The following is a 25,340-nucleotide window of genomic DNA, read 5'->3' on the forward strand; positions in this document are numbered from 1 at the left end:
TAACATAACCATGGAGTGGAGGCAGAAGTGTCGGAGGCAGGCATAAATAGTTTTCTCTCGTTGCCGGTTCTGAGGTTAAGTCTCTCACTGGTGATGTAAGAAAGGTCGACTGTGAGAGATACTCATTACAGGGCCTAGGAAATGAAAGAACAATGGTCCTGATGAGGATGCGCTGACGGACCTGGATGCTGCCCTTTTCCTTGGTCCCCTGCAGGAGGCAGCACTTCGCACACCCTGTCCAGATGCCCCTTTGGTCGGTTCTATTGCTGCCTTTACTTCTGATGGCCCTAGCTTAGAGCAAGCTTAGGGACCCATTGAGCATCTCACTGCAACTCCCTCTTGCCAGTGGGGCGGGGTAGAGCGGGCAGAAGACAGCCTGAAATTGGCAACACGAGAACACAGGATCGCAGGATCATACTCTTCAGCTCTCTAATGGCCCAAATCTCAGCCACCTAGACTAGGGTTGCCAGTAACTCCACAGAATAGGGGAGATGTGTCTGAGTCCGGGGGGGCGCCTCTGCTTCTGCTCCTTTAAGAAGCCGCTGTTTAGCATTCCTGCTGCTGCCGCTGCCGCTGCCTGACTCTGCGCTCTGATTGGCTGGAATCAATTGAGAAGGGAGCCAGGGAGAGATGCTCTTGACTCCACTCAGATCCATCCTGGGGACCTGAGCAGAAGAGGTTCTCGCCGCACCTAGCCTTTGCCGGATTCTTCTTTTACCGCTGGGCCTCGGCCCAGAAGCCACAACGGGCGACACGGAGCCGCCAGTGCTGGAGGGGGAGCCATGGGTGCGGGGCAGCGTGGGGGCAGAGGCCCCGGGACGCCCGCCCGGCCCCAGGCCCCGCTCAGCCCGGGCACCCCCACGGGTGCCCCCCCCTTCTTGGTCTGAGCAGTGCGAGTGTGCTAGGGAGCCCGGCGGCGGCGGCGGCGGCGTGGAAACTGGCGTGGGCTGGGGGGTCCGAGCCGCGGGGGGCAGTGCCATGCACAAGCACCAGCACTGCTGTAAGTGCCCCGAGTGCTATGAGGTGACCCGCCTGGCCGCCCTGCGGCGTCTTGAGCCTCCTGGCTACGGGGACTGGCAGGTGCCGGACCCCTATGGGCCAAGTGGGGGCAATGGGGCTAGCTCTGGTTATGGAGGCTACAGCTCACAGACCCTGCCTTCACAGGCAGGGGCTACCCCCACCCCTCGCACCAAGGCCAAGCTCATCCCCACAGGCCGAGATGTGGGGCCAGTGCCCCCTAAGCCAGTCCCCGGCAAGAGCACCCCAAAACTCAACGGCAGTGGCCCCGGCTGGTGGCCCGAGTGCACCTGTACCAACCGGGACTGGTATGAGCAGGTAAGGACCGGCAGATGAGGAGGAGGGGAGGCTGGTGGGACAACCCGAAGGACTAGGGATTGGGGTCTAGGAAGTCTAGGGAGCAGTAGAGGTTGCTGGGGCTCCAAGTCTATGGATCTGAGCCTTTAGCAGCTGACCAAAGAGAGACTGTTGAAAATACATCTTCTATGTGTGTCTGTTTAGGGGGTCTCCGTTTGGAGGGGATTGGGAGGAGCTGTCTGTATCAGGGGGTGATGGTATGGCGGAGGGGCACATTTTTCTAGTGTGGGGGATTTGGGTTTGTCTCAGTGCAGGGCGGGGGGTGGCAGTGTCTCTGTGTCTGGCAGGGGGCGGGAGGTTCTGCGGGGGTTGTATGTGGTGTGTGTCTCCATAGGAGGGGAGGAGGGGGCATGGTGCTCTGCGTGGGGGGGGGGACATATGTGTTTGTATGTATGTTGGGGTGTGTGGAAGAAAGCAATGGAGCTTGTGTGAATGTATGTATCGGAGCCCATGTGCCCAGATGGCTGAGCGTCATCTCTCCATACCATGAGTCCCTCTCCATCCCAGTCCCTTTGTGTGTGAACGTGCACATGGATATGTGAGGATGTGTCTCTGAATGTGAAGGTGTCTCTGTCGATGAGGTTGCAGGGATAGCTGTGTTCGCCCAAGGGTGTCTCCATGTATATGTGTGTAAGCATGTGGCTGCAAGAGTGTACACGTGTGTGTGTGTGTGTGTGTGTGTGTGTGTGTGTGTGTTGTCCCTGATCGCTTGACAGGCAAAGGTGGGGGGGGGGGGAGACACATCCCAAGCAAGGCTGAGATGCTGCTGAGAAGGACAGACTCTTTTGTCCAAGCTGCTCTGAAGTGTGTGTGCTGCGGGGGGTTGGGGGGCAGGGGGTGTTAAACAAGCCTTCTTGCTCCAAAGCAGGCATATTGCCTGGAACCAGGCAAAGGGTAGCTGCCCTAATGCAGGGTCTTCTCTGAGTGGGGCATGGCCCTTATGGGTACCCACAGATGTGAGAGAGCTTAGCTCCCCAGCTCTGATTTGGCACAGCTTGGGAGCCCCTGGGTGCTGGGCACAACTCCGGCTTCCACTCCCAGCCTGAACTGCCAGCTTAGAAAATGGAAGGAGCGTCTGTAGGAGAAACAGCAAAATGGAGGCTGGGCCAGCAGAGCCAGGTCTCTGGCACGCATGGCATGGCGGAGGGCCTGTCTAGTTCTTCAGTTCTGCAACCCCCAGGGTGGAAAGAGAAGAGGAGAGGCTTTGCTCTCTATGGAAGGTGCTGACTGTCCCAAGCTGGTGACCATTCTGGTCACCCCTGTCCTCTTCGGAGAATAGGATGTGCTTTTACCTAGAAGGAAAAGAGGGGGCTTCTTGGAGATCAGAATTCTCCATTCTGTATGTCTGTCTGTCTACACCTCTTCCTATGTCCCTAGCCTTGGTTCCTTGCCCTCTCCAGTGAGTCCCCTCTTTTTTGCCCCTCCTTTATAAGCACACGCTCATGCTTGGCCTGCCTAGTGAGAAATAGGTGCCAATTCCAGGGCCGGGCCTGTTGGGTGATCTTTGGATGGCTCCTAACCCTAGAGGCAAGGTCCCTGAGTGGAAGTGGGACCAGAGCTAGAGGGTGGACTACTGGGAGCTGAAACCTCCAGGTGCCACCCAAACTAGGTGGGCATGGCTTATCACATGTGAAACACACATGGTACACTAGGTACACGAAAGAGCTAGCTGCATGGGCTCTCTTCTGCTCTGTAACGGTTGTATGACACTTCAGTTGGCTGTGTTGGTTTTGGGGGGGGGGTCTCTGAAGAAGCAGTGATTTTTCTTCCTGGGACCAGGGTGAGGCTGTAGCTGGAGTCCTCCCCACTGACTCCTTAAGACCACAGAACATGAAGGGGGAGAGAGAGGAGGCTAGCCAGCACTCTTGAAACCAGTGCTGCAGAGGATGAAGGTGGGAAGGGGGAGGCAGAGCAGAATATGTTAGAACATTCACCCTGTGTGCTCTCTTCTGGGGCCACAACTTCAGAAGAGTGTAACACAGCCAGAGAAATTTGGATCAATGCTGGGACACTTGGTGAGAGAGACAAGGGGCTTCCTTCAGTCTTGAAAATGATTGTGGGAATGAGGAAGCAGGTGTACTTGTCTGCGCAGAATCAGATTTCCACTTGAACAAAGGCCACAAGTATGTCCTGTCTGGAAGGCAATGTCTATTTGTTGCTGAAAACAACCTGTGTGTGTGTGTGTGTGTTTTTTTTTTTTTGAACCCCTTACTGGCCTGTCTTGCCATGGCTACTGTGTGCTTAAGATCACAAATTCCACAAATTCTGATCCTACTGTCTATGGGTCATCAGGTTCTCTGTCATTGGGAATTTTGTCCATCCCAGTCCAGTCCTAACCCTGATTTGTCCTCAGACTCCTGGCCAGTTCCCACCCTGACCCTTTCTTCTGGAGCACAGAAAGGGTTCAAATCAAAAGTTGCTTTGGAAAAAAATTGGATTAGGATTTTCACTCCTGTCCATTTGAGAACTTGTATTTCTGGGACCTTTGAAGGAGGTGTAAAAATAGGGCTTCCAGGGAATAACTCTGATGGAAATAACATAGAGAAGGGATGATCAGCCAAATTACCACTGGCCTCGAAGCCTCCTATAATCCAAAGAGTACCTGGAGATACAAGTTCTACATCTTAACTCCCAGTGTCCTTTTGGCACACCCCACAACCACTCTGGGCCTTCTCAACTGTCATGTGAAAGTGGTGTATGTTGTCTTTCCATATCTGACATTGTGGGACTCTATGATCCCAAAGTCAGGGGAGCTGTTGTTCAGAAACGGAGAGGTTCCCTCACCGGGCTTCCTATGGATTTTGGGTGTGGTATGGTTTGCCCACCATGCTCCATCTCTGCCATCCCCCTTAGGCCAGCCCTGCACCCCTCCTAGTGAACCCCGAGGCCCTGGAGCCCAGCCTATCGGTGAGTGCACCACTGGTTGGCTCAGTCTCAGACAATTGATCTGGGCTAAACAAGCAACTGGTTTTGGACTGATATGGTTGGATACAAGGGGAGGGATGTGCTCGCTCAGGGTCAGCCTGTCCCCATCTGTGATCTAGAGATGCCTTGTTGTGTGCTTGGGATCTTTGTGGGAGTGGGGAAGGAGTAAACTGCTGAGAGGGCAGATGAGTAGGTGGGCAGAAGACACTGAAGGAAGTGCTTCTGTCTTCTTTTAGGTGAATGGCAGTGATGGCATGTTCAAGTATGAGGAGATAGTACTGGAACGGGTAAGTTTTCCAGGAGGGAGATTGGGAAACAGGAGGCAAAGTTTACATCCAGGAGAGGGGAGGGCCCTGAGCAGCATTTCAAGACTCACGGGGGAGCCCATACTGAGGGTATGAGGAAACAGGGCCTTCAGAAGCCACATCACTGCAGCTACCAATCAACTTACAAATATTGATCTTGTTGACTGAGGCCTGGAAACTTGGGATGGGGGTTGGTTTGCTGAGGCCTCTCCACCAAAATGGTCAACATAGACTGAGAAACTGCGAGGTTTCTGATGAATGTGCCCCACCCTTCCCTTGGAATCTGGAGAACCGACTCTGGGATATGGAAGGAGATGGAACCCTCCTGTGTGCTCTCAGAATGAAATGACTGTGCCCTTCCACCCCCTTCTCAGGGCAACTCTGGCCTTGGCTTCAGTATCGCAGGTGGCATCGACAACCCTCATGTCCCTGATGACCCTGGCATCTTTATTACCAAGATCATTCCTGGTGGAGCAGCTGCCATGGATGGGAGGCTGGGGTGAGATGGCCTGGAAGCAGGGCTGTGGGTGGAAGGGACAGGATGGAGATGAGGGACAAGGATGACCCTTCCATTATATTGGAGAAGAAGAGGGAAAGGAGGAAGGGAGAGCCGAGGAGAGGGAGGATACAGGCAACAGTAGAGGGGCGGCACACACTGTCATGCCTCTTGGGCTTTCCCTACAGGGTGAATGACTGTGTGCTACGGGTGAATGAGGTGGACGTGTCCGAGGTGGTGCACAGCCGGGCCGTGGAGGCACTGAAGGAGGCAGGCCCTGTGGTGCGGTTGGTGGTGCGGAGGCGACAGCCCCCACCTGAGACTATCATGGAGGTCAACCTGCTCAAAGGGCCAAAAGGTGGGGCCCTCCTGGTTCCCGTGCTCTAGCAACCCACCCCCAGCCCCCGGGTTCATGGCCACCCCATAGGTGAATGGAAGGGAGGGGTTTTTCTCCTGGCATGATTAGTCCAGTCCCAGATCCTAGCCTTCTTTCTTGACCTCCGATTTCAATCCTTACTGACCTTGGAATGATAGGCTGGTGAAGCTTTTGGAGAGGGCCGAGGGAGGTGATTGGCTTCGAAATGGATGAACCATGCTAACTTCTCCCTGTGGCTCTCTCCCACTTCCTGCTGGCTGCCATTTAGGCCTAGGTTTCAGCATTGCTGGGGGCATTGGCAACCAGCACATCCCAGGAGACAACAGCATCTATATCACCAAGATCATTGAAGGAGGAGCTGCTCAGAAGGATGGACGCCTACAGATTGGGGACAGGCTGCTTGCGGTGAGATAGCCTTCAAGGGGATGCCAAAACAGTAGGGTAGGGAGGAACAGCTCTGGTACACCCTCTCACTCCATCAAAACCTCACGTCAGGATAAGGCATTTTGGCAAATTTCAAGATCACCTGAGTTGGTCTTACTCAGCTAACAAGGCCCTAGTTTTTTCCCATGGTGGGGCCAACCATCCTTATATTATATATCCCTTTAACCTTACCCGACTGTGACCTGTTAGTATGCTGAAAGACCACTCCTTTGAGTGCCCCGAGAAGTTTTCCCTTCTAAGACCCACCCTAGGGTGTCTCCTCTTCTAGGTGAACAATACCAATCTGCAGGATGTGAGGCATGAGGAAGCTGTGGCCTCACTCAAGAACACATCAGACATGGTCTATCTGAAGGTGGCCAAGCCAGGCAGCATCCACCTCAACGATATGTATGCTCCCCCTGACTATGCCAGCAGTACGTACTCATTGCTTTTTGGCCCTGGTTTCAGTGGAGACGGTGTCTGGCCCCTTTGTTCAGAAAGAACTAGTACTGATGGTATTGTCATAACTGAGTTCAGGTGCCAGCCTTGTGCTTTGGAGTTGGGTGCCCTTGGGCAAGACCTTTTCACAACTTTAGTTTTTCTCTTTAGTCCAAATAAAGCTAATGGTGTGTGTGTGTGTGTGTGTGTGTGTGTCGCCTTCCTCATAGGACTGGTGCAAGGATTGAATGAGATCATGGATGAGAAAGCCTTTGGAAAACTATTAGGCTACAGAGATGTAAGGGATTATTATTAGTCACCTCTAGTCATGCCTTTCTTTGTAGACTGCTTTGACTTCAGCTCTTTCTAAGACTCACAGGAGTAAGCCCAGGGTTTAGAAAGGGACAGAGGAGGAGGAACCCTGGGGTGAGGGTGGGTAGTAGGTAGAGCAGAGAGCAGTGGCCTAGGGAATCAGCATTCCTTGGTCCTTTTTGTTTTTTTCTTTCTTTCTTTTTGTACCTGAGGTAGGATGTGAGGAAAAAATCCTTTGAGGGGGTTGGGAAAAATTCTATAGTGGGACATCTCTGGACTTCTCTCTCTCTCTGTCTCTGTCTCTGTCTCTCTCTCTCCCCACCTCAGCTTTCACTGCCTTGGCTGACAATCACATAAGCCATAATTCCAGCCTGGGTTATCTTGGGGCAGTGGAGAGCAAGGTCACCTACCCTGCTCCACCTCAGGTGCCCCCTACTCGTTATTCTCCTATTCCCAGACACATGCTGGCTGAGGAAGACTTTACCAGGTAAGACACTCCCCTGTTCTTTCAACCTAGAGGGGGTGAGAATAAATTTTCTGGCTGTTGACAGGCCTTCTTGTTGTATGGCAAAAGGGCAAGGCCCTCAATCATCCCCAGCAGTAAGATCTGGGGCCCTTCTCTGTGAGGCCTTAGGACTTCAGAAACAGAGGTGGCTGCAAGGACGACTACCGCCGTCAGGGGGAGTGCCAAGCAAGTGGCCCAGATCCGAAAATGCAGATCCGGGGTGGGGTGAAGCGCCTAGGGGGCTGAGGAAGTGTGGGCAACGGGGGTCTTCCTGCCCTGCGACAGTAGCAATCCTCTCTTCGGCAGCCATCCATAGTCGCTGAAGAAGGCCTTTTAGCTGACGGGGTTGGCGGGAGTCAGAGAGGCCTCCAAGCCAGCCCGGGACCGCGGGAGGAAGGGTTCCGCCCCATGGTGATGGCGGCGGGCCGGGGCCGTTGAACTGGTCAGGCCGGCCGGGGTTGCAGGGGGACAGGTTTGCAGGGTGGGGCCTAGGTGGCTGCTGGGCCAGCAGTGGTGGAGACAGAACAGTAGGCTGACCCGGGGAGAACCAGAGGAGCCATGGAGACGGCTCGCAAGTTCTCAGGCTCAAGCTTGGCCCTGGGTTTGGGCTCGGCCTCTGCTTCAGCCTGGAGGAGGGCTTCGCAGAGGTGGGCCTGGCCGCTCCGTTCCCTGCGGCCTGGAGGGGATGCCAGGTAGGAAGCATCAACCCCGAGACTCGGAACTGCAAGAAAGGAAGAGGCTCTCTTGAGACCTGGGCTTCCTCTCAGGAAAGATGCTTGTACCAAATGAAGATGGCAGGATGGGACAGTGTCCTGGGGAGTCGGGCTAGTTGTATGGATAGCCATATGCAGATAATTTCCACTCACCTGGTGGCACTGTGTGTGTGTATATATATATATATATATATATATATATATATATATATATACTCCTCTCTTAAGTTTAAGTTTAACCTATTTTGGGACCTGGGATTTCCTCATCCTCATCGATTTCTTCTTCCACACCATTGGTCAGTGGAGGCTGCCATGTTGGGGGAAGGTAGAAAGGGACATATATAGTTGAGAGTAGCTTTTGGATGGTCAGGGAGATCAACCCAGGGTGACTCCACTGCCCTTACCAGGTTTCTCTTTCAGTCCAGGGCCTTTCACAGAGCTGACTAGAACAGAAGACTCAGGGAAGAAAATGAGGGAGTGAGCTGTGAAGTTTGGACTCCAGAGTTCTGGATGACGTTTTTGTGGACCTGAGAGTGCTGAGGAATGCCCATTGGGAAATTGACTAGGAGACTTTAGGAAGGAGGGGCAAGGAACTGAAACTTGGCACCTGGCATAAAAGAGCAGCCAAGCAAGTTTCAGGACTCAAAGGGGAAGCACAGGGCATCACATTAGAGAAGCCCGAGTCTCTACTTCCTATAGCAAGTATAGATTCTGTGATGGCCTGGTCCTCACAGCATCAACAGTTCCTTTCACCCTTTCCTGACTGCCCACCCCACCTTGTCTTATCTTCTTTCATTTCTCTCCAGAGAGCCCCGCAAGATCATCCTGCACAAAGGTTCTACAGGCCTGGGCTTCAACATTGTAGGAGGAGAAGATGGAGAAGGCATTTTTGTTTCCTTCATCCTGGCGGGAGGCCCAGCAGACCTAAGTGGGGAGTTGCGAAGGGGAGACCGGATCTTATCGGTGAGACAAAGTCGGGGTGGGAAGGATGGGTAAAAGGGAGGAGGGGAGTCCCTGTGTCCACCAAAAAGTGTTTCTTGGGACAGAGGGAAGGGCTGAGACCTGAAGAAAATGTAAATTGTTTTTATAAATATCTTTAGGGAAAAGAGAACAAGACTAGACTTATTCTGGAGGAAGAAATTGAATGTCTCTAGATCTTAACTTTGATTGGCATTTGATTCCCACAAAAATAATTATTACCCCAGAGGTATTGTATCCTTTAGGCCTAATTTGTGGGGACAGGGTGGAATTTGTGGAAGACCAGTCCAAATAGGCTGAGAGATAGGTTGTACATCCTCTTTATAACTGCTATAAGGGGGGGGGGGACTCTCTCTCTCTCTTGCCTTTGAGGTAGCTCACAACTCCTTTCTTTGGACAGGTAAATGGAGTCAACCTGAGGAATGCTACCCACGAGCAGGCAGCGGCTGCTCTGAAACGGGCTGGCCAGTCAGTCACCATTGTGGCCCAGTATAGACCTGAAGGTAAGAGAAGGGAAGGTGGAGAAAGATGATGAGTTTCAACGTATGCTTAGCATTGACTTCTCCCACCGTCGGTAACAAAGACATTTGACCAGGTTCGCGATATTCTGGTGCAGTCACCTCTTATTTCCTTTTCCCTCTAGACAGTGTGGTAGCTATGGTGGTTTGGGAGCATCAATCAAGGCAGTGCTAAGATCCTGCAGATGAGGAATGCAGTACTGCAGGAAGCCTGTAGTGGGCAGCAGCCCACGAGAAACACCACTAAGAGATTTTAGGGCAAATGGGAAAGATAGAGGGGGGAATTTAGGGCTCTGAGGCGGTCGTTGGGAATAGTGTGCCCTGAGAAAGAGTAACTCAGTTAGAAGAACTTCAGAGAGTAAGAAATCCGACCTCCTAAGAGATCTCGGAGGTCCCACTTATTTCCCTTCATCAAAATAAGGTGATACCAAGCCCTTGGGATGGGGGATTCAGGAATAGAATCACACCCATTTGGAGATCTTTGTATTCTCAGCTAGTAGGCCCTCCGCAGGGGCGAGTGGGCGGAGCCGGTTATGCAAACAAAGGTGTTTGATTGGCTCGGGCCAGCGGAGGCCCAGGTGAGGAGGTGAACTGTAGGAAGGCGCGCCCCAGCCTGCCAGCCAGCTGGACAACCATTGGTGCGCCGAGCGCGGCCTCCAGCCGTACGCCCCGCCCCCTGACCTAGGCGGAGGGCGACGGGCGCCCCTCCTCCCTTCTCGCCTCTGGCGTCTCCTCCTCTATCCCCTCCCCCTCCTCCCCTTATCCCCTCCTCCCGCGCGCCCCGCTTTGTGTCCGTGGTCTCCCGCGCGGGACAGAGGGACCGGTCGGAGCCGGCGCTTTCTCGACAACTAGACCTGGACTCCGACTGGGCGCCAGGTGAGGTGGGACGGACGGGGGCCAGGCCCCCTCGCAGTCCCCCCAGTCTCTCCACTGTTCTGTTCTCAGCCTCTTTTCCAACATTCCGCCCCATCTCTGTCCTCTTCCCTAAAGCCTGCGCTGTACACCCCGAGGCCCCTTCTCCGCCACCTTGGCTTTCTCGACTGCTCTGCAAGGGGCTCTGCGCCCTCTGAACCTCGTCTGGCTTTTACCTCCGTGCCATCACTTCTTCTCACCCATCAACTGTTGCCCCTTTTCGTCCTAAAGCCTCAGTGCAGCCCACAGCCTCCTTCCTGCTGAGTCCCCAGCTGCCCTCGATCCCTCAGAGGAATTCTAAATCTTCCTCCTTCCCCCCCATGCTCGTTTCTCTCCCTAACCCTAGGAACTCCAGCAACTAGTTTAGGATTCTTGTGTCCCCGGTCTTCTCAAGGCTTTCATTCTTTACCAGACATCTCTCTTCCCTCTTGTAATCCTGGCCTTTGTCCCCTTAGGGCTGCAGTGCCTGGGTTCCTTGGACACCCAGGCCCTGCAGGCCTGTAAGCCCTGTGGAGGAGGAACCTGGTGCTAACAGGTGCTCTAGTAGTGCAAGAAGAACGGAGAAGCTAGGATCCCTGTGACAAAGCTAAGAAGGCTCAAAAGCGACCACCTTTGTCCTTCCCGCCCCTCCCCCACGTTAGTTCCTTGCCCTCCGAGCCCTAAGAGAAAGGGCCCTGTCACCCTTTCTACCAGGCTTGATGCAAGACAGGAGTGCAGGCAGGATAACTAATAGGAGAGCTTGTTGGTCTAAGATAATTGGAGAGAGAGATGCAAAAGGACACTTCAAATCATTTCTCTCCATGTTTGGCTTTCGGCTTCCTGACAGGGAATGCTCCTTAGGGATATTGTTTTTTTATGAATCAGGCTTATGATGTTTGCTTCTGAAGAGAGGCTTCGCCACAGGATTTTTCTTAGCAGCTAATATTTATCATTTTTTTTTTTGCCTTCAATTTAAGAGTAGATTCTGCAAAGGAAATGGCTTCTCAATGCCTGCCTGCCTGTCTGCCTGCCCCCCCCCCCGCCGTGTGTGTGTGTGTGTGTGTGTGTGTGTGTGTGTGTGTAAGAGAAAATGGTTATTCTCTCTGATGCTGGGCACATGGAAACAATACTGAGAATTTGCCTGGTGGCAGTATGCTGGAAAACTGGTGACTAAATATTTCTATGACTTTGGTTTGGGGAATGCAACTGGTCTGCATAAAAAGCCGTGAGTGGCTAAAGTCATTCCTGCAGTGGTTCCTGCTCTCTCAGTGGAGTTTAGGATGTAGACTGAGATGCTGTGTGTGTCAGGTCTTTCTACCCCTTGTTGCTCAAGTCCGCCCTTTCAGAAATTCGAAGCACCGTGCTAAGCAGTGCCTCCCCAGTCTTTATTTTTTCTTTGGTTTGCTCCATACAACAGAGCCCCAATAAGCAAAGTTTTTCTTCATTTGAATATGGACTTTTAGGTGCTGGTATAGATAGGCCATCAAACACTCTTCATTAAATCCATACTTTTCTTAAATTAAATCCTTGTATTTAAGAGTAAGGGTTACATGTGGATAATTGTACAAATACATTAACTATGGCTCTTTGGAGGATTGCATCCTGGTGGCTGTTTGCAAGGTTGAATAATCTAACTTATGTTCATCTGTTGGCAAAAGTGGCAGAGACTTCTCATGTTGTTGGCTAAGCAACCGTTCATTATTTGGATTTTCTCATAGAATGTGAGCACGGGAGGGGGTCAGATCACACTCTGCGTCCCTGCTGTGCAGGCTGGAACTACCCGGGAGAGCTAGAACTCAACTGGCCTGAGGTCACTTGGGGAAAGTTGTGGAGGATCAGCAAACTATTTAATTTTGAGGTCCACTGGGGACACATAGAGTGGTTCTAGCAACGGAGACCTAAGGCTAGTTCAGAGTAGAAGGATAGAAGGGAAGAAATAAGAGCTAGGAGACTAGGGAGGGAATGAGGGAAAGAAAGCAGTGGATGGAAGGAGACTGCAGAGGCACCATTCCAGTGCCCCCTTTGACTACATCAGAGTTAGCATGAGAGCTTAAAAATAGCTTTGCCTAATTAGAACAGTCAGGATAAGAACTTTTTTTTCCTGCCTTTTAAAATGTTTTAAATGAGATATAAGTCATAATAGCATTCACTTCCCACATGTAGGTCTATAGTTCAGTGACACAGAGTTGTGCCTGTGTTGCCACAGATAAATTTAGAACATTTTCATGATCCTCCATTCCTTGGAATACATAAAGAGGGACAAGCATTGGAAGCTGCTTCCTAGTTATCTCCCTTGAGCATGCAGGGGGTGAGGCGGGGGGCGGGCTGGGTGACAACTTAGACATGCTCCTAAAAAGAAATTTTTGGTCTATGTGGCTTGCTTAGTGTGGCTAATGAGGTATAGAAATTGGGTCTTTCTATTGGAGCTTTACAGTGTGCCTAGCACAGGTGCTTTACAAAGTGCTTTCATGATGAAGTTTTAGAAATATTAATTAGAAATAGAAGCAGACTGTTTGGAAATGGGTCTTATTTGTCACTGGCCCATGCAACTGCAGCAGGAAGATAGAGATGGCCTTGGCATTACAGCAGTTTGAGATCCACACCTTCCCCCTGCTTACTCCATTCCAGCCTCTGCTTATCAACTGACCTAGTGTTTTTGTGGAAAGACCTTTTTGTTTTTCAAGTAGAAACCTGATCTCTCAGTCAATAAATAAGCCAGAAATGGATCATATAAAGTAGCCCAACTGGGGACTGATCCTTTGTGAAGTTTTGTTTTTGGTTTGGTTCAGTTTTAGTTTTGGGTTTTGTTCTTTTACTGGAATGTAAATCTACATAGGGTAGAAGTTTGCTAAGTGAGAGAATTCTTTTTCCATTTTAAGGTGCCCAATGGGCTCATCACAGAAACCCCTCCACCTAAGCCCTGGAAGAGCTAGGAAATCAGGGCTGATACCATGAAAGTTCCAAAAGGTTATTTTTTTAAACAGCATTTCCCCATATTTAGGAATGAAGGATGTAAACATAGCTATCCTATCAATATGATCTCTCACGAGGGCAGAGGTCAAGGCAAAGAAAGTTTTGAAATTCCTGCTTTCCTAAAGCAAGGCTCAGGCAAGGGGAAGATGAGTCCTCAGAGTGAAAAGGTGGAAAGAACCTAAATGTCCATCGAGCCTAGAATGGGTAAACAAAATGCTCTAATTTAGACCGACTTTTTTGTTCTACCATAAATAGAGTAAAAACTGGTTGTCACAACACAGCTTAACCTTGAAAACATTAAGTAAAAGAAAGCCAGGCACACCTTTAATTCCACCAACAACTCCAGAGGCAGGCAGATCTTGGAATCCCAGGCCAGCCCGGTTTACATAGTGAGTTCCAGAATAGCCAGGGCTACATAGTGAGACCCTGTCTTAAAAACCAAACAAAGACAACACAAACAAAAAGAAACGAGACATATTGAATGATTTCATTTACATAAATTAGCCATAAGAGACAAATTAATGGAAGCGAAAGACCTAGGGCTCTAGTGAGGGGAGGGATGGGGGACTTTCTCTGTCTCTTTTTAATAGACAAGGACAGGGATAAGCTTTGGGAGTGATAGGATTAAAACACTTGCTTCCTAATGTATCGCCCCTCCCAGGTAGGGCTTGGGTGCCATGTAATCTCTGGGCTTCTAACATACTTTGGGGGAGGGGTTCCAAACAGGGTTTCTCTGTAATCGTGGCTTCCTGGACCCCTACTCAAACTAGCCTCAAACTCACGGAGATTCTCCTGCTTCTTCCTCCCTGTGCTGGGACTAAAGGTGTGCACCACCACTGCCTGCCTGTACTTTTTTGTCTTTGTGTGTTTTTGTTGTTGTGTTGTTTTTGAGATAAGGTCTCATTACCCGGCTTTGGTTGGCCTGGAACTTGCTGTATAGATCACGCTGGTTGGCAGACCAGATCTTGCTTCTGCCTTCCCAAATGCTGGTGGGATTAAAGGTGTGTGCTACTACACCTTGTTTATCTCAGCTCTTCAGTCGTGGAGGTCATACAGTCCTGCACGAAGAGACGTAGTAGTAGGGAAGAGATTTCTGGAAGCATGTGGGTGTCTCTCCGACAGAAGCAAAGTGAGTTCCCACAAGGAATGGTTGTGTTGGGGAGGGGGAGTTGCTTTGTTCAATTGAATAGCGAATGTGACCAGGTCTAGAATATTAATGGTGTAAGTAGGCATTTCTCATTTCTTCAACTGGAGTTGGGTCATTCCTTTTGAGTACTGGGGATGGTATCCAGGGCCTTATGTGTGCTAACCAGGGGCTGTGCCACTGAGTGACACCCCAACCCTGTTATTCATTCATTCATTATTTATTTATTTAGGCTTCCCCCCCTATTTATTTATTTATTTAGGTTTTTTTTTGAGACAGGGATTCTCTGTGTAGCCCTGACTGTACTGAAACTCACTCTGTAGACCAGGCTGGCCTCGAACACAGAAATCCGCCTGCCTCTGCCTCCCGAGTGCTGGGATTAAAGGCGTGTGTCACCACTGCCCAGCTGTCATTCATTTTTATGACAACAATTAATTCAAGGCTACACATAAATGGAGTTTAATAGTTTAACCATCATCCCTAAACTTCTTATCCCTCTCAGCCCTAGGCAACCACAAATCGCCTTTCTGATGCTTACAAAGTTATTGTTTATTCTGAATTTTTCGTGTAAGTGAAATTACATGCTATGGGGCCTTTTGAGATTGGCTCCTTTCACTTAGCACATGATCAAGGTTAATTTATGTTATAGCATGTAGTGGTACTTCTTTACCTTTTATAGATAAATAATCTGTGTGTGTGTGTGTGTGTGTAGTTTTTGAACTGTTATCAGTAATACTCCATGACCGTCAATGTGCAATCTTTCAGTGGACATAAACTTACATATTTCTTGGACATATTCTCTGGCTCAAATCTCATTACCATTCCCCTTTGAGGACTGTCCAGGCTGCTCTCCACTGGGCCTGCACCATCTCTGCATCCTCCCCAACACTCATCAGTCCTTTTGGTTGTCACCATCCTGCTGGGTGTGAAGTGGTATCTCCTTGTGGTCTCGATTTGCATTCCCCAGTAGTAATGTTGAGCATATTTTAAGGGCTTATTATTTGTTGTTCAATTTTGCTTTGATTTGGTTCTCACCCTGTTTACAAATTAGCTGGAGAATAAATAGGGCCAGGCATGCTATTGCTTCAGTGATTAGAAGGAACCAGAGGGTCGCTAGCTCAGTCTTCTCAGCTGAGTGTACTGGAGGGCTTTAAGGCTTTAGTGAAGGTGCTTTAGCTAGAAATGCTGATCTGATAAAAATAATAGGGTCCATCTTCTTTTGGAATCAGGTTATTGAGATATAATTCACATGCCATAATATGAGCATGTCCACTTAAGATATACATTCCAGTTCTTTCTGCAATTTTCAGTTTTTATTACAGTCAATTTTAGAATACTTTCATCACTCCCAGAAGCCTTGACCCATTAGCAGTCGTGTTTCCCCCTGGCTCTTTCTCTCATCACAGCCCTAGGCACCTTCTAATGTTTTGCATGCAGTTCATGTAAACATTGCAATGTGTGGCCTCTGGTGCCCAGCTTCTCTTAGTGTAACCTCTTCAAGGTTTGGCCATGTTGTGACACGTGTCTGTTCCTCATTCTTCTAGGGTGGGATAATAGCGTAGTCTACGGTGAGAGTCCATTTTGTCTCTCCATTCTCGTGTTCTTTTCGCTTTTTTACTGTGATGAATACTGCTGTTAGGAACATTCCTGAAGAACTTTTCCTGTGAACAGATGTTTTCTGCTCTCTTGTATTTTACACCTAGAAGTAAGATTGCTGTGGGTCAGAAGGTAATAACATTTTTGAGGCACTGCCAGACTTCTTAAAGTGACTACACCCTTTCAGGCCCACCCAGTTTTGTAAACTTAGGAGGGAAGGTGAAGCTCTCCTTCTTTACAGTTTTGTCCCCTGAAGCTGAATGTGTGTTTGTGTTGGGCTTTTCCGTCTTCTGTGTTTCTGTAGCCCAAGGACATTGGAGTGAAACTTGGCACGGGGTTTTGAACCTCGCTAGACAGGTGCTTTCTTGTCCTTGCTACGTGGTGTGAGTCAAAATCTTAGGAGCTTGGCACTTTGTAAAATATCAGATCTTCCTGCTAGGTGGAATGATTACAATGATATGTAATAATAAGAATGGGTGATTTCTTAATGTAATCATAGAGTTTGACAGCTTCTTTTTCTGTCTATTGTGTTAGGTGTTGAAATCTTGACCTTGATATTGACAGTGATTTTTAAAAAAAAAAAAAAAAAAAAGAAAGAACACTTTAGTATATTCTACAACAGGGTAAATGTCCTGTTGTCTTATAAAGAGGAACAGAGGCAGAATAATTTGGGACTGCCACTGTCACTGAAATTAAAGCTACTGTTTTTACTACTCTTGTGTAAGATACATGCACACACACATGCACACCCACACACACATATCTATTAGCACAATATATAGACATTAGGCTCCTACATACATGATATAGAGGTCATGTATTATCTATCTATATCAGAGAAGCCAAGCTTCTCAGATCCACTTCTGAGTTTTCTCTGAATGAATAAAAATTCTTAATTCTTGGACTCAGTTTCCTAATGTCTAAAATGAGATTATATAAAATGTTTTGTGATCTGTTTTCTTACTAAAATTCTGTGTTAGATGAGTGGAAGTGAGTTTTTAGTTCAATTTATGAATTTTTGTTTGTACTTATTAAATCACATGGTCTTGAACTAATAACCACTTTGCTTTAATAAAGGTCCCCCACCCCCGTCTTTCTTGAGTAGGCTTTTATCCTCTTGAGAAAGGTTTCTGCTCACTTTTCACTGACTTCACAGCTCCTTTAAAAGCAAAGGCCCCAGAGATGTTTTGAATTTTCTGTTTGACAACATTGAGTTATGAAATATTTTGTTAGATAAAAAAATGAAGATAACATGTTTTGTATAAATAATGTACTTTAAGGATTTGGATTTCAAAAAAGAAAGAATTTTGTAAATGTGGGGTTAAATTCCAAACTGGATTTTCCTAGTGTTTTGTTATAACTGCTCCGAAGAAGAAAGTGGTAAGCACCAAAGTCAGATAGGGCAGCTTGCTCGCATTCTTTCAGTGGACTGGGTTACTGCGGTATGGGTCAGGCAAGTATGGCTGTGGTCGATGGAGATTTCAGTAAGGCTCTAAATGCCTGGGTTATAACGCTATGTGTTCATGTGGATTTGTTTGCATCTGGTTGCTAAGTTAGGAGCAGTGTAGATTGAAATTTCTAGTGCAAGTGTATGCTGGCTTTGCCCTGGCATACCGTTGGTCTGCTCAGTGTGTCTCCTTACTCGGATCCCTTAGATTTACATACAACTGAATATTTTGAAAACACAAAGTCTGCCGGGCGTGGTGGCGCACGCCTTTAATCCCAGCACTCCGGAGGCAGAGGCAGGCGGATTTCTGAGTTCGAGGCCAGCCTGGTCTACAAAGTGAGTTCCAGGACAGCCAGGGCTATACAGAGAAACCCTATCTCGAAAAACCAAAAAAAAAAAATAATAATAAATAAAACACAAAGTCAAAAAGTTCAAATCAATTGACTAGTGCATGCACATCTTTGTATATTTCTTTTCAAACCATATATATTTATATTTTATATATCATGCAATGTGTCTGTAGCTTTAAAAATGGGATTATTAGATTGAGGCAGTTTTTATATTCTTTTCCATTATTCTAAACTACATCATGAATATTTTCTTAGGTCATTATATGTTATTTGAAAACAATTTTTGAAGTAGTTAACAAATAGTTCCTCATGTATGTGCCATGATTCAGGTAGCCATTCTTCTGTTAGTGGCTATTTAGGTGCCCCACCCCCAAGATTTTGTTCTTCTAAAAATGCCTTAATGAATATCCTTGTACAAGGTTTCTTTGAATCTATAATTATTTCCTGAGAATATGTTCTTTCAAATGGAATTATTCATTTAAAGGATATGAACATGTTTAATGCTTTTGATGCATTTTTTTTCCAAATTAGCTTTTACCTCTGCGGGCAGTATAAGCCCCCCCCCCTACACCCCAGAAAACTTCTCACTAATGTGGAGTAATTTTATTTATTTTCATTCTTTTGACAGTTTTCTACAAGCATAGAATGAATCTCAAACTTTGCCACCTTCTAACATTTTTCCCCTCCCCTGCCCTCCCCTCCCCTGCCCTGCTGAGCCCTTTCATGTCCTTTTGCTTGGGGGCCCCCACTGAGTTTAATTAGAGTTCCTTGCGTGAACATGGGTGGGAGGTTATTTACTGGAGCATGGGCACCTTATCATCAATCACCACACCATTAAAGAAAGGGACCCCCCTTCCCTGTGCCACCGTTAATTGGCCGTAGCTCCAAGTGGGGCTGGGGCTTCATGAGCCCTTCCCCCTCCCAGGATTCAAAGTTGTCGGCTCTCCCCAGTCTTGTGCCAGTCTTCCGTATATAAGCAATGAGTTTGTTCGTGAAGTGCTCAGGCTTTTTTGACAGCATACCTCTCCAGCCCCCAGCTCTTCCCTTCTTTTCACCCCATCTTGATATTCCCAAGCCTGGGAAATGGGTTTATGCTGCTGTCGCATTTAGGGCTGAACTTGAACATCCGTTACTCTCAGCACTTCTGTCAGTTAGGAGTCTCTTCATTAAGCACCGTCTGGTGCAGTAAGAAGCTTTTCTGATTGAAGGCTCACAGCACTGACTTACGGACATAAACATGAGTGCTCCAAAGGCTGTTTGAACACATGTTCATCCAGAAAAAAAAAATAGGGCCTGTGACCTCTCCAGCCCCCTGCTTCTTGACTAGGTTTACAGTACTAAGTGTGGATTCCCCGTGTGGAATGGGCTTCACATCCACTTGCAGTGTGTTAACTAGTCCACAGTATTCATGCCATGATTGCACTAACGAATACATCTTGCCAAGCTGGTCTTTATTGTAGCTTACAGGGTTCACAGCTGGGTTGAGACGGTTGCTAACCTTTCTTGTCAAAGCCTGGGTAGCACTTTCTAGCACTATGAAAACTAGCCAGCTAGGAGGAAGCTATCAGCTCAGCTCCATGGCCTGTGACTAAAGTGTGTGGTCTCTTCAGCAGTAGGATCTTACCATCCAGTTCTGGTGGGTAACCAACAAGGCCACCAATCTGCATTGCTTTGGGGGCCTCTGGGGCCTCTCTGACCAACAACTAACTTATAGGGTGTTATCCCACATCTGCCACTGGGGTTTTCTTTAATAATCTATGGCTTCTATGTTAGGTTGTTATTTGTGTGATAAAGACCATGGCTAAACACAACTCGAAGAAACGGTTTATCTCACCTTCCAACTCACAGATCACCTTACAACTGAAAGATCACACTCTATCACTTCTATCACTAAGGGAAGTCAGGGTAGGAACCTGGTGGCAGAAACTTGAATCAGGGGCCATGCTGCTTTGTTAGGCCTGCCTTCATTCATATGTATATGCATAAGTATACATATATGTGTGCGTATATATACATATATATGGGTGCACACACACACACACACACACACACACACAGGGTTTCTCTGTGTACTTGGTTTTCCTGGAACTCTCTCTATAGACCAGACTGGCCCTGAACTCAGAGATCTGCCTGCCTCTGCCTCCTGACTGCTGGGATTCAAGGTGTCCACCGCCATCCCCTTTCTTTTATATTTGTATTTTGTGTAAGAATCTTCAAAGGGGCAGAAGAGGGCATCAGGCAGGTTCCTTTTACTGCAGTAACAGATGGTTGTCAGGTGCTGCAGCGGGGGCTGGAGATTGAACCTAAGAGCAGTCAGTGCTCTTAGCCACTGAGCTGTTGCTCCAGCCACCAATTTGCTTTCCTTTACACTCCAGGACCATCTGCCCTAGGGCTAGCACCACCCACAATTGGCTGGGTCCTCCTGCATCAATCATTAATTAAGAAAATGCCCTACAGGCTTGCCTGCAGGCCAGTCTTTTGGAGCCATTTTCTCCATTGAGGTTCCCGCCTCTCAAATGACTAGCTTATGTCAAGTTGACAAACAAACAAAAACCGCATCCAGATAGTTTCTATAAACACTTGAGAGGCAGAAGTATGCAAGTCTCTGAGTTAGAGGCCATCCTGGTCTGAGTTGCTAGGCAGGAGTACAAAACAAAAAAATAACCTGGGGCTTTGGGAGAAACGGCTCTCTGTGCAGTGCAGGATACCTCCATTCTAAGTCTTTTTTAAATCATATTTTAATAAGCTCATAAAATAGTAGGCTCCTTATGGCTTTTTCATAATCCTTAGTGTTGGTTCCCCACTCCCCACCCCCTCTCCTACCATGTCTTTCACCCCTGGCAGTCCCCTTTCCACTTTCCTCTCACTTGGGTTTTATAATCCTCCATCTCTGGCTTTAAGGTCTCCCCCCACCTTCCCTTCCCTCTAATGTTTTTTTCTAACTTCCTAGCCTCTATGTGGACCTGGTCTACTTTATTAGAGACCCTCCACACACTTGATACATACCAAGCTCTATTGGATGGATTTTTTTTTGTTAGTAATAGAATTGAGCCAGGTGTGATGGAGCAAGCCTGTCATCCTAGCACTCAGGAGGTCCAAGACCGCCCTAAGCTACATAGCTAGATTATGACTCAAAACCAGGCTCGGGGGTTAAAGTGGGAGGTCACTTCCCTATCATGTAGGTCTGGTCCCCAGCACTGAATGGAACAAACAAAAGTGGATAATAGAATTGAACATTTGTGTCTGTTTATTGGTTGTTGTTGTCCTGTGGCTGTGGTTATGTCTTTTTGAGACAAGTGGGATTCCTCATGTCGTCTAGGCAGGCCTCAATCTCGCTGTCCTTCCGAGTCTCCTGAATGCTAGGATTTATAGGTCACACAAGCCACACATGTGGGTATCATCTCTCTTTAAAAAAAAGATTTATTTATTTATTTTATGTATATAAGTACACTGTAGCTGTATAGATGGTTGTGAGCCATCATGTGGTTGTTAGGAATTGAACTCAGGACCTCTGCTCGCTCTGGCCCCACTCGCTCCGGTCAGTGGGTATCATCTCTTGCACCCTTCCCCCACGTTCCTGTTTATGCCCTTTTTTCATTCCCTGTTGTGGTATGTTCAGCTTTGAAGGTTTAATAGAGGTAAATTTCTAGTTCTTTGTTAGATATATTGCAAAGGCTTTTGTAATTTGCTTTTTTTTGTTGTTTATTAATTATTTCAGTGGTGGGAATCAAATCCCAAGGCTGCAAATAAGCTAGGCAAACTACTACTGAGCTACATACACTCTTGGCCCTTTGTGTTGGAGACAGGGTATTGCTGTGTAGACTGCTCAGGCTTTGAACTCAACTATCCTGCCTCAGCTCCCTCTGTGCTGGCATTACAAATCAGCTTTCATTCAGTGTTTCCCGCTCATGCTTTTGGTCTGTATTGAGAGATCTTGAAGGTCCTTTCCTATTCTGAGAGAAAATAAATACCCAACTGTGTTTTCTTGTGGTTACTTAATGTTTTTTGTTTCACATTAAAGCCATCGACTTGAAGTCTTACCTTTATTAGCAAAATTATTTAATACTCTCATAATTTGGATTTTGGGGTTTCTTACTCTCTTCTGTCATGGCTTACCTTGGACTATTGATTATTTTACAAAGAGATTACTTGAAAGCAACCACAGATATTTTAGCAACTCTAAACTAGAGGATAGGGGTCTTTCTCTAGGTCCCTTTTTCTCTGGTCTCCTTTTACCGAAATTTGACCTAAAAGAGATTCAGATGATACTACAGTAAAGATTGTTGGACAGTTTATGATTCTGGGGGAAGTATTACAGTAAAGGGCATTTGCAACTGGATTGTTGACCTGGTAAGATATAGAAATTGGTTATATTAATTTAGATTGGCAGCCGGGCGTGGTGGCGCACGCCTTTAATCCCAGCACTTGGGAGGCAGAGGCTGGCGGATTTCTGAGTTCAAGGCCAGCCTGGTCTACAAAGTGAGTGCCAGGACTGCCAGGGCTATACAGAGAAACCCTGTCTCGAAAAACCAAAAAAACCCAACTTAGACTGGCAAGCTTCCTCATAAGCTGTGTGTGTTTTGGTCGTTATGAGGTAGCATCACCATTAAGTGTAGAAGATTGTTCCGAGAATGTCTTTTTGGTACTGAGAGCACAGTAAAGGTAGAATTCTGCCTTTGTTCTCGGGCTTTCTACAAGAGAAGACCTGCCTTGGGTGACCTTTCCATATACTTTGACTTGTGGGTTAAGAGAGCTAAACACTTGGTAATCTTTCATTGAGGCATGCTATGTGAAATTTCCTTTGAAGTAGGGAGAAGGCCCTGTTTGAAGCTTTTCCCCACTCTGACTACTTGATGGATGTGAAAGCAAGGTACTTTTGTACTCATTTCAGACCAGGTGGCTGAGTGTAATAAAGCCTTCAATGAGCATAGCACTTTCACCTAAACAGCCAGTTCTTCCTACATCCTCACTTCCTGGGGAGACAGACCTGTCAGACAGACAGACAGATAAACACACACACACACACACACACACACACACACACACACACCAACAAAAAACAAGCACACAGTTGGTAGGGAGAACTGGAATTTTTAGAGCATGCTTACCGAGTGCATCTTGTTTTCTGTTTTATTCTCAGCGTCCTTCAAAATGCTCTCCAGAGCCTTGGCTGAGTGTATGCCGCTGAGGAAGTACATTGTGACAGCTCAGGGACCAGAACAGGTTTCTGTTTAGGGTTAGTCACAATTTAGAGTCATTGTTCTAAGGGGAGAGCTGGAATTATTTTTCCTTAAGTAATATTTGTCCATATGGAAGCTGTTTGTCACTTCTGCTGGCTTATATATCTTTGAGACTTTTTTTGCAATTTATATATTTTGCTTTTTTAAATGCAAAGAGTTTGAGGCTATTTGTAGATTTTTAAATTTTGTTAAATAAATTAAAGACTATCCTAGGTTTGATTCTTCATGAGCCTTATTGATTTTTCTTAAAATCATAGTGTTATAATTAGAATAGACTTTCAAAATTGTTTAGCTTTAGAGATGTTGGATTCTTGAAGTAGTGGGCCCATAATGAGAAACCAACCCAAGTTTTCTTAATTGTATAGAGGCAAGTTGTGATTCCAAGAAATGTACTTTTTGGCAATTCATATATGCTGTACTTAAAGGTTTCTTATTGCTGTTGTTTTGGGACATGTATCATTGTAGCCCAGGCTGGCCTGGAACTCTCTGTGTAGCCTAGGCTAGTCTTGACATTAAGGCAATCCTATGTCTTGACCGCCTGAGTGTAGGATTTCATGGTGTATGCCACCATGTCTGGCTTGCTAATACATATCTTGATGGACTTCTTTAGCTCTATCCATCCATACTTTGGAGACATGGCGAGCTGTAGCATTTCCATAGGTTATACTCATCAGAATCTGGGCCTCTCTGTGGAGCTTGTAACTTTATTTCCACCGGCGCTCGGTAATTTTTCATAATTAGCGATTCCTTAAAGCCTTGGGGGCAGCTCAGCAAGGGCAAATGAGAAGCGTGTGAGTTTGAGATCTGAATGGATGCACTTCCATAAGGCCTGATGAGCTTTTGGGTAGCTGTTGATTCATTCTGAGCATGAGCTAGGTAGGATTCGGCTTTGCATTCTCTACTCAGCATTTTGTGGGGCCTCAAGATCAGAAAGTTCATATTCTCTCTCCCTACTTCTCTTTCCTCCCCCCCTCCTTTCCATGGACTTAAATGTCACTTCTCCCAGGGAAAACTGTTGAAATCTATCTCCCTAAGTAGATTGGCTCATTCTGTCTGAATCTCCCTCTACTGTTTAGTCATTGCACTTTTAAAGGTTGTAATTGAAATTATAATTAAGTAGTTGTTTGTTGATATGATTGCAATTTATAGAGAGTGTTTTGATTACTGGTATATTCTCTACAGCTAACACAGTGACTGGTATGCAGTAGATACTTGGTAAATACCTGAATAAGTATATGAATGGATAAAACATACAGTGATCAAGGAATGCTATTGAAGGGGACAAAGAATGCTTGACTTTAGGCAGTGAAAATCAATGCAGGAGCAGGGCATGACAGATGTGAATGAATTGTATTCAAGGGTCCCAGGCCAGGGAGTTCAAGAGCATTTGTGGAATGAGAAATAGGTAGATAATATGCCGGAGTGGTGGGGCAATCCTTGAATATTTACTTCAGATATTAAGGTAAGATTCTTTAGTTGCTACGATTGTACTTACTTAGATGGTATGGGGAAGTCTAGAAACTGTAGTTTTTTGGTGGCCAAATAAGGATCTAAAGACCAGTTACCACAATAGAGCAGTGGCCCAGAGGAAAAGAGATGACACAGTGTGACCTAAGTCACGGCAGAGGCAATGTGACCTAAGTCATGGCTGGGGGGCAGAGATAAAACCTTATGACACTGGTGTCATAGCACATACTTGTAGTTCCAGTTATTCAGGAGGTTGAGGCTGGAGGGTCTTTTGAGGCCAGGATTTTCAGTAGGCCTGGGCAACAAAGCCTGGTCTTTTAAAGAAACTAAAATAGTCAAGAGAAAACAAAGAAGTTAAATCAACAGAAAATCAATAGCAGTGAAAGGGAGAGATGGAGTGAGGGTATGATGTGATCAAGAAGAAAGATCAGAACTTGAAAGATACTGGCTGTGCACAGAAAAGTATGGTGTCAGTCATAGTAAGGGGACATTTTAGTGGAAAGAAAGAAAGGCTTGGGTTTCAGGTAGGAGAAGGCACAATGGGTGGTAAAGCTAGTCCTTAGATGCCTACAAAGGCAGGTAGACCATCTTACAGGTAGTAGCTGAAACAGACTTAACACTACCCGGAAGAAGGAGGAGGAGGCCTGGAACCCAGGCCCTAATGCAAGAGTACCAGCAACTCACTAGTAGAGCAGCCTTTTGCATTACTGTGCAGAGAACATCTCTTTTGTATACTTCATCTCTACCAAAAGTCCAGGAAGTAGTTGTCTGTTCCAGAGTAAAATCTTGGCTTCACTTTTGTATAGCTGAAAGGCTCGTTAAAGTCTAGTCCCCAAACAAAAGGTTTCCCAAACACAAGATCAGTCTGT

General features: G+C 47.0%; 1 protein-coding gene across 7 annotated transcripts in view; it reads left to right on the top strand.

Moving 5' to 3' along the window:
• Positions 1-239: 239 nt before the first annotated feature.
• Positions 240-25,340, top strand: part of Dlg3 (discs large MAGUK scaffold protein 3) — a 51,313-nt gene continuing 26,212 nt past the window's right edge. For 2 of the 7 annotated variants that reach the window (XM_029473221.1, XM_029473223.1), the window contains exons 1-10: positions 240-1,335; positions 4,228-4,281; positions 4,536-4,586; positions 4,979-5,103; positions 5,289-5,458; positions 5,745-5,881; positions 6,189-6,333; positions 6,977-7,136; positions 8,674-8,830; positions 9,246-9,348. In XM_029473221.1, coding sequence (XP_029329081.1) covers positions 979-1,335; positions 4,228-4,281; positions 4,536-4,586; positions 4,979-5,103; positions 5,289-5,458; positions 5,745-5,881; positions 6,189-6,333; positions 6,977-7,136; positions 8,674-8,830; positions 9,246-9,348 — 1,459 coding nt within the window. In that variant the 5' untranslated portion in view covers positions 240-978. Of the gene's footprint in view, positions 1,336-4,227; positions 4,282-4,535; positions 4,587-4,978; positions 5,104-5,288; positions 5,459-5,744; positions 5,882-6,188; positions 6,334-6,976; positions 7,137-7,388; positions 7,847-8,673; positions 8,831-9,245; positions 9,349-10,085; positions 10,240-25,340 lie in introns of those variants that run through there. The other 5 variants (XM_021152820.2, XM_029473224.1, XM_021152817.2 and 2 more) reach the window with 5 other exon arrangements.

This window comes from Mus caroli, chromosome X (assembly GCF_900094665.2).
Source record: "Mus caroli chromosome X, CAROLI_EIJ_v1.1, whole genome shotgun sequence".
Classification (NCBI taxonomy): Eukaryota; Metazoa; Chordata; class Mammalia; order Rodentia; family Muridae; genus Mus; species Mus caroli.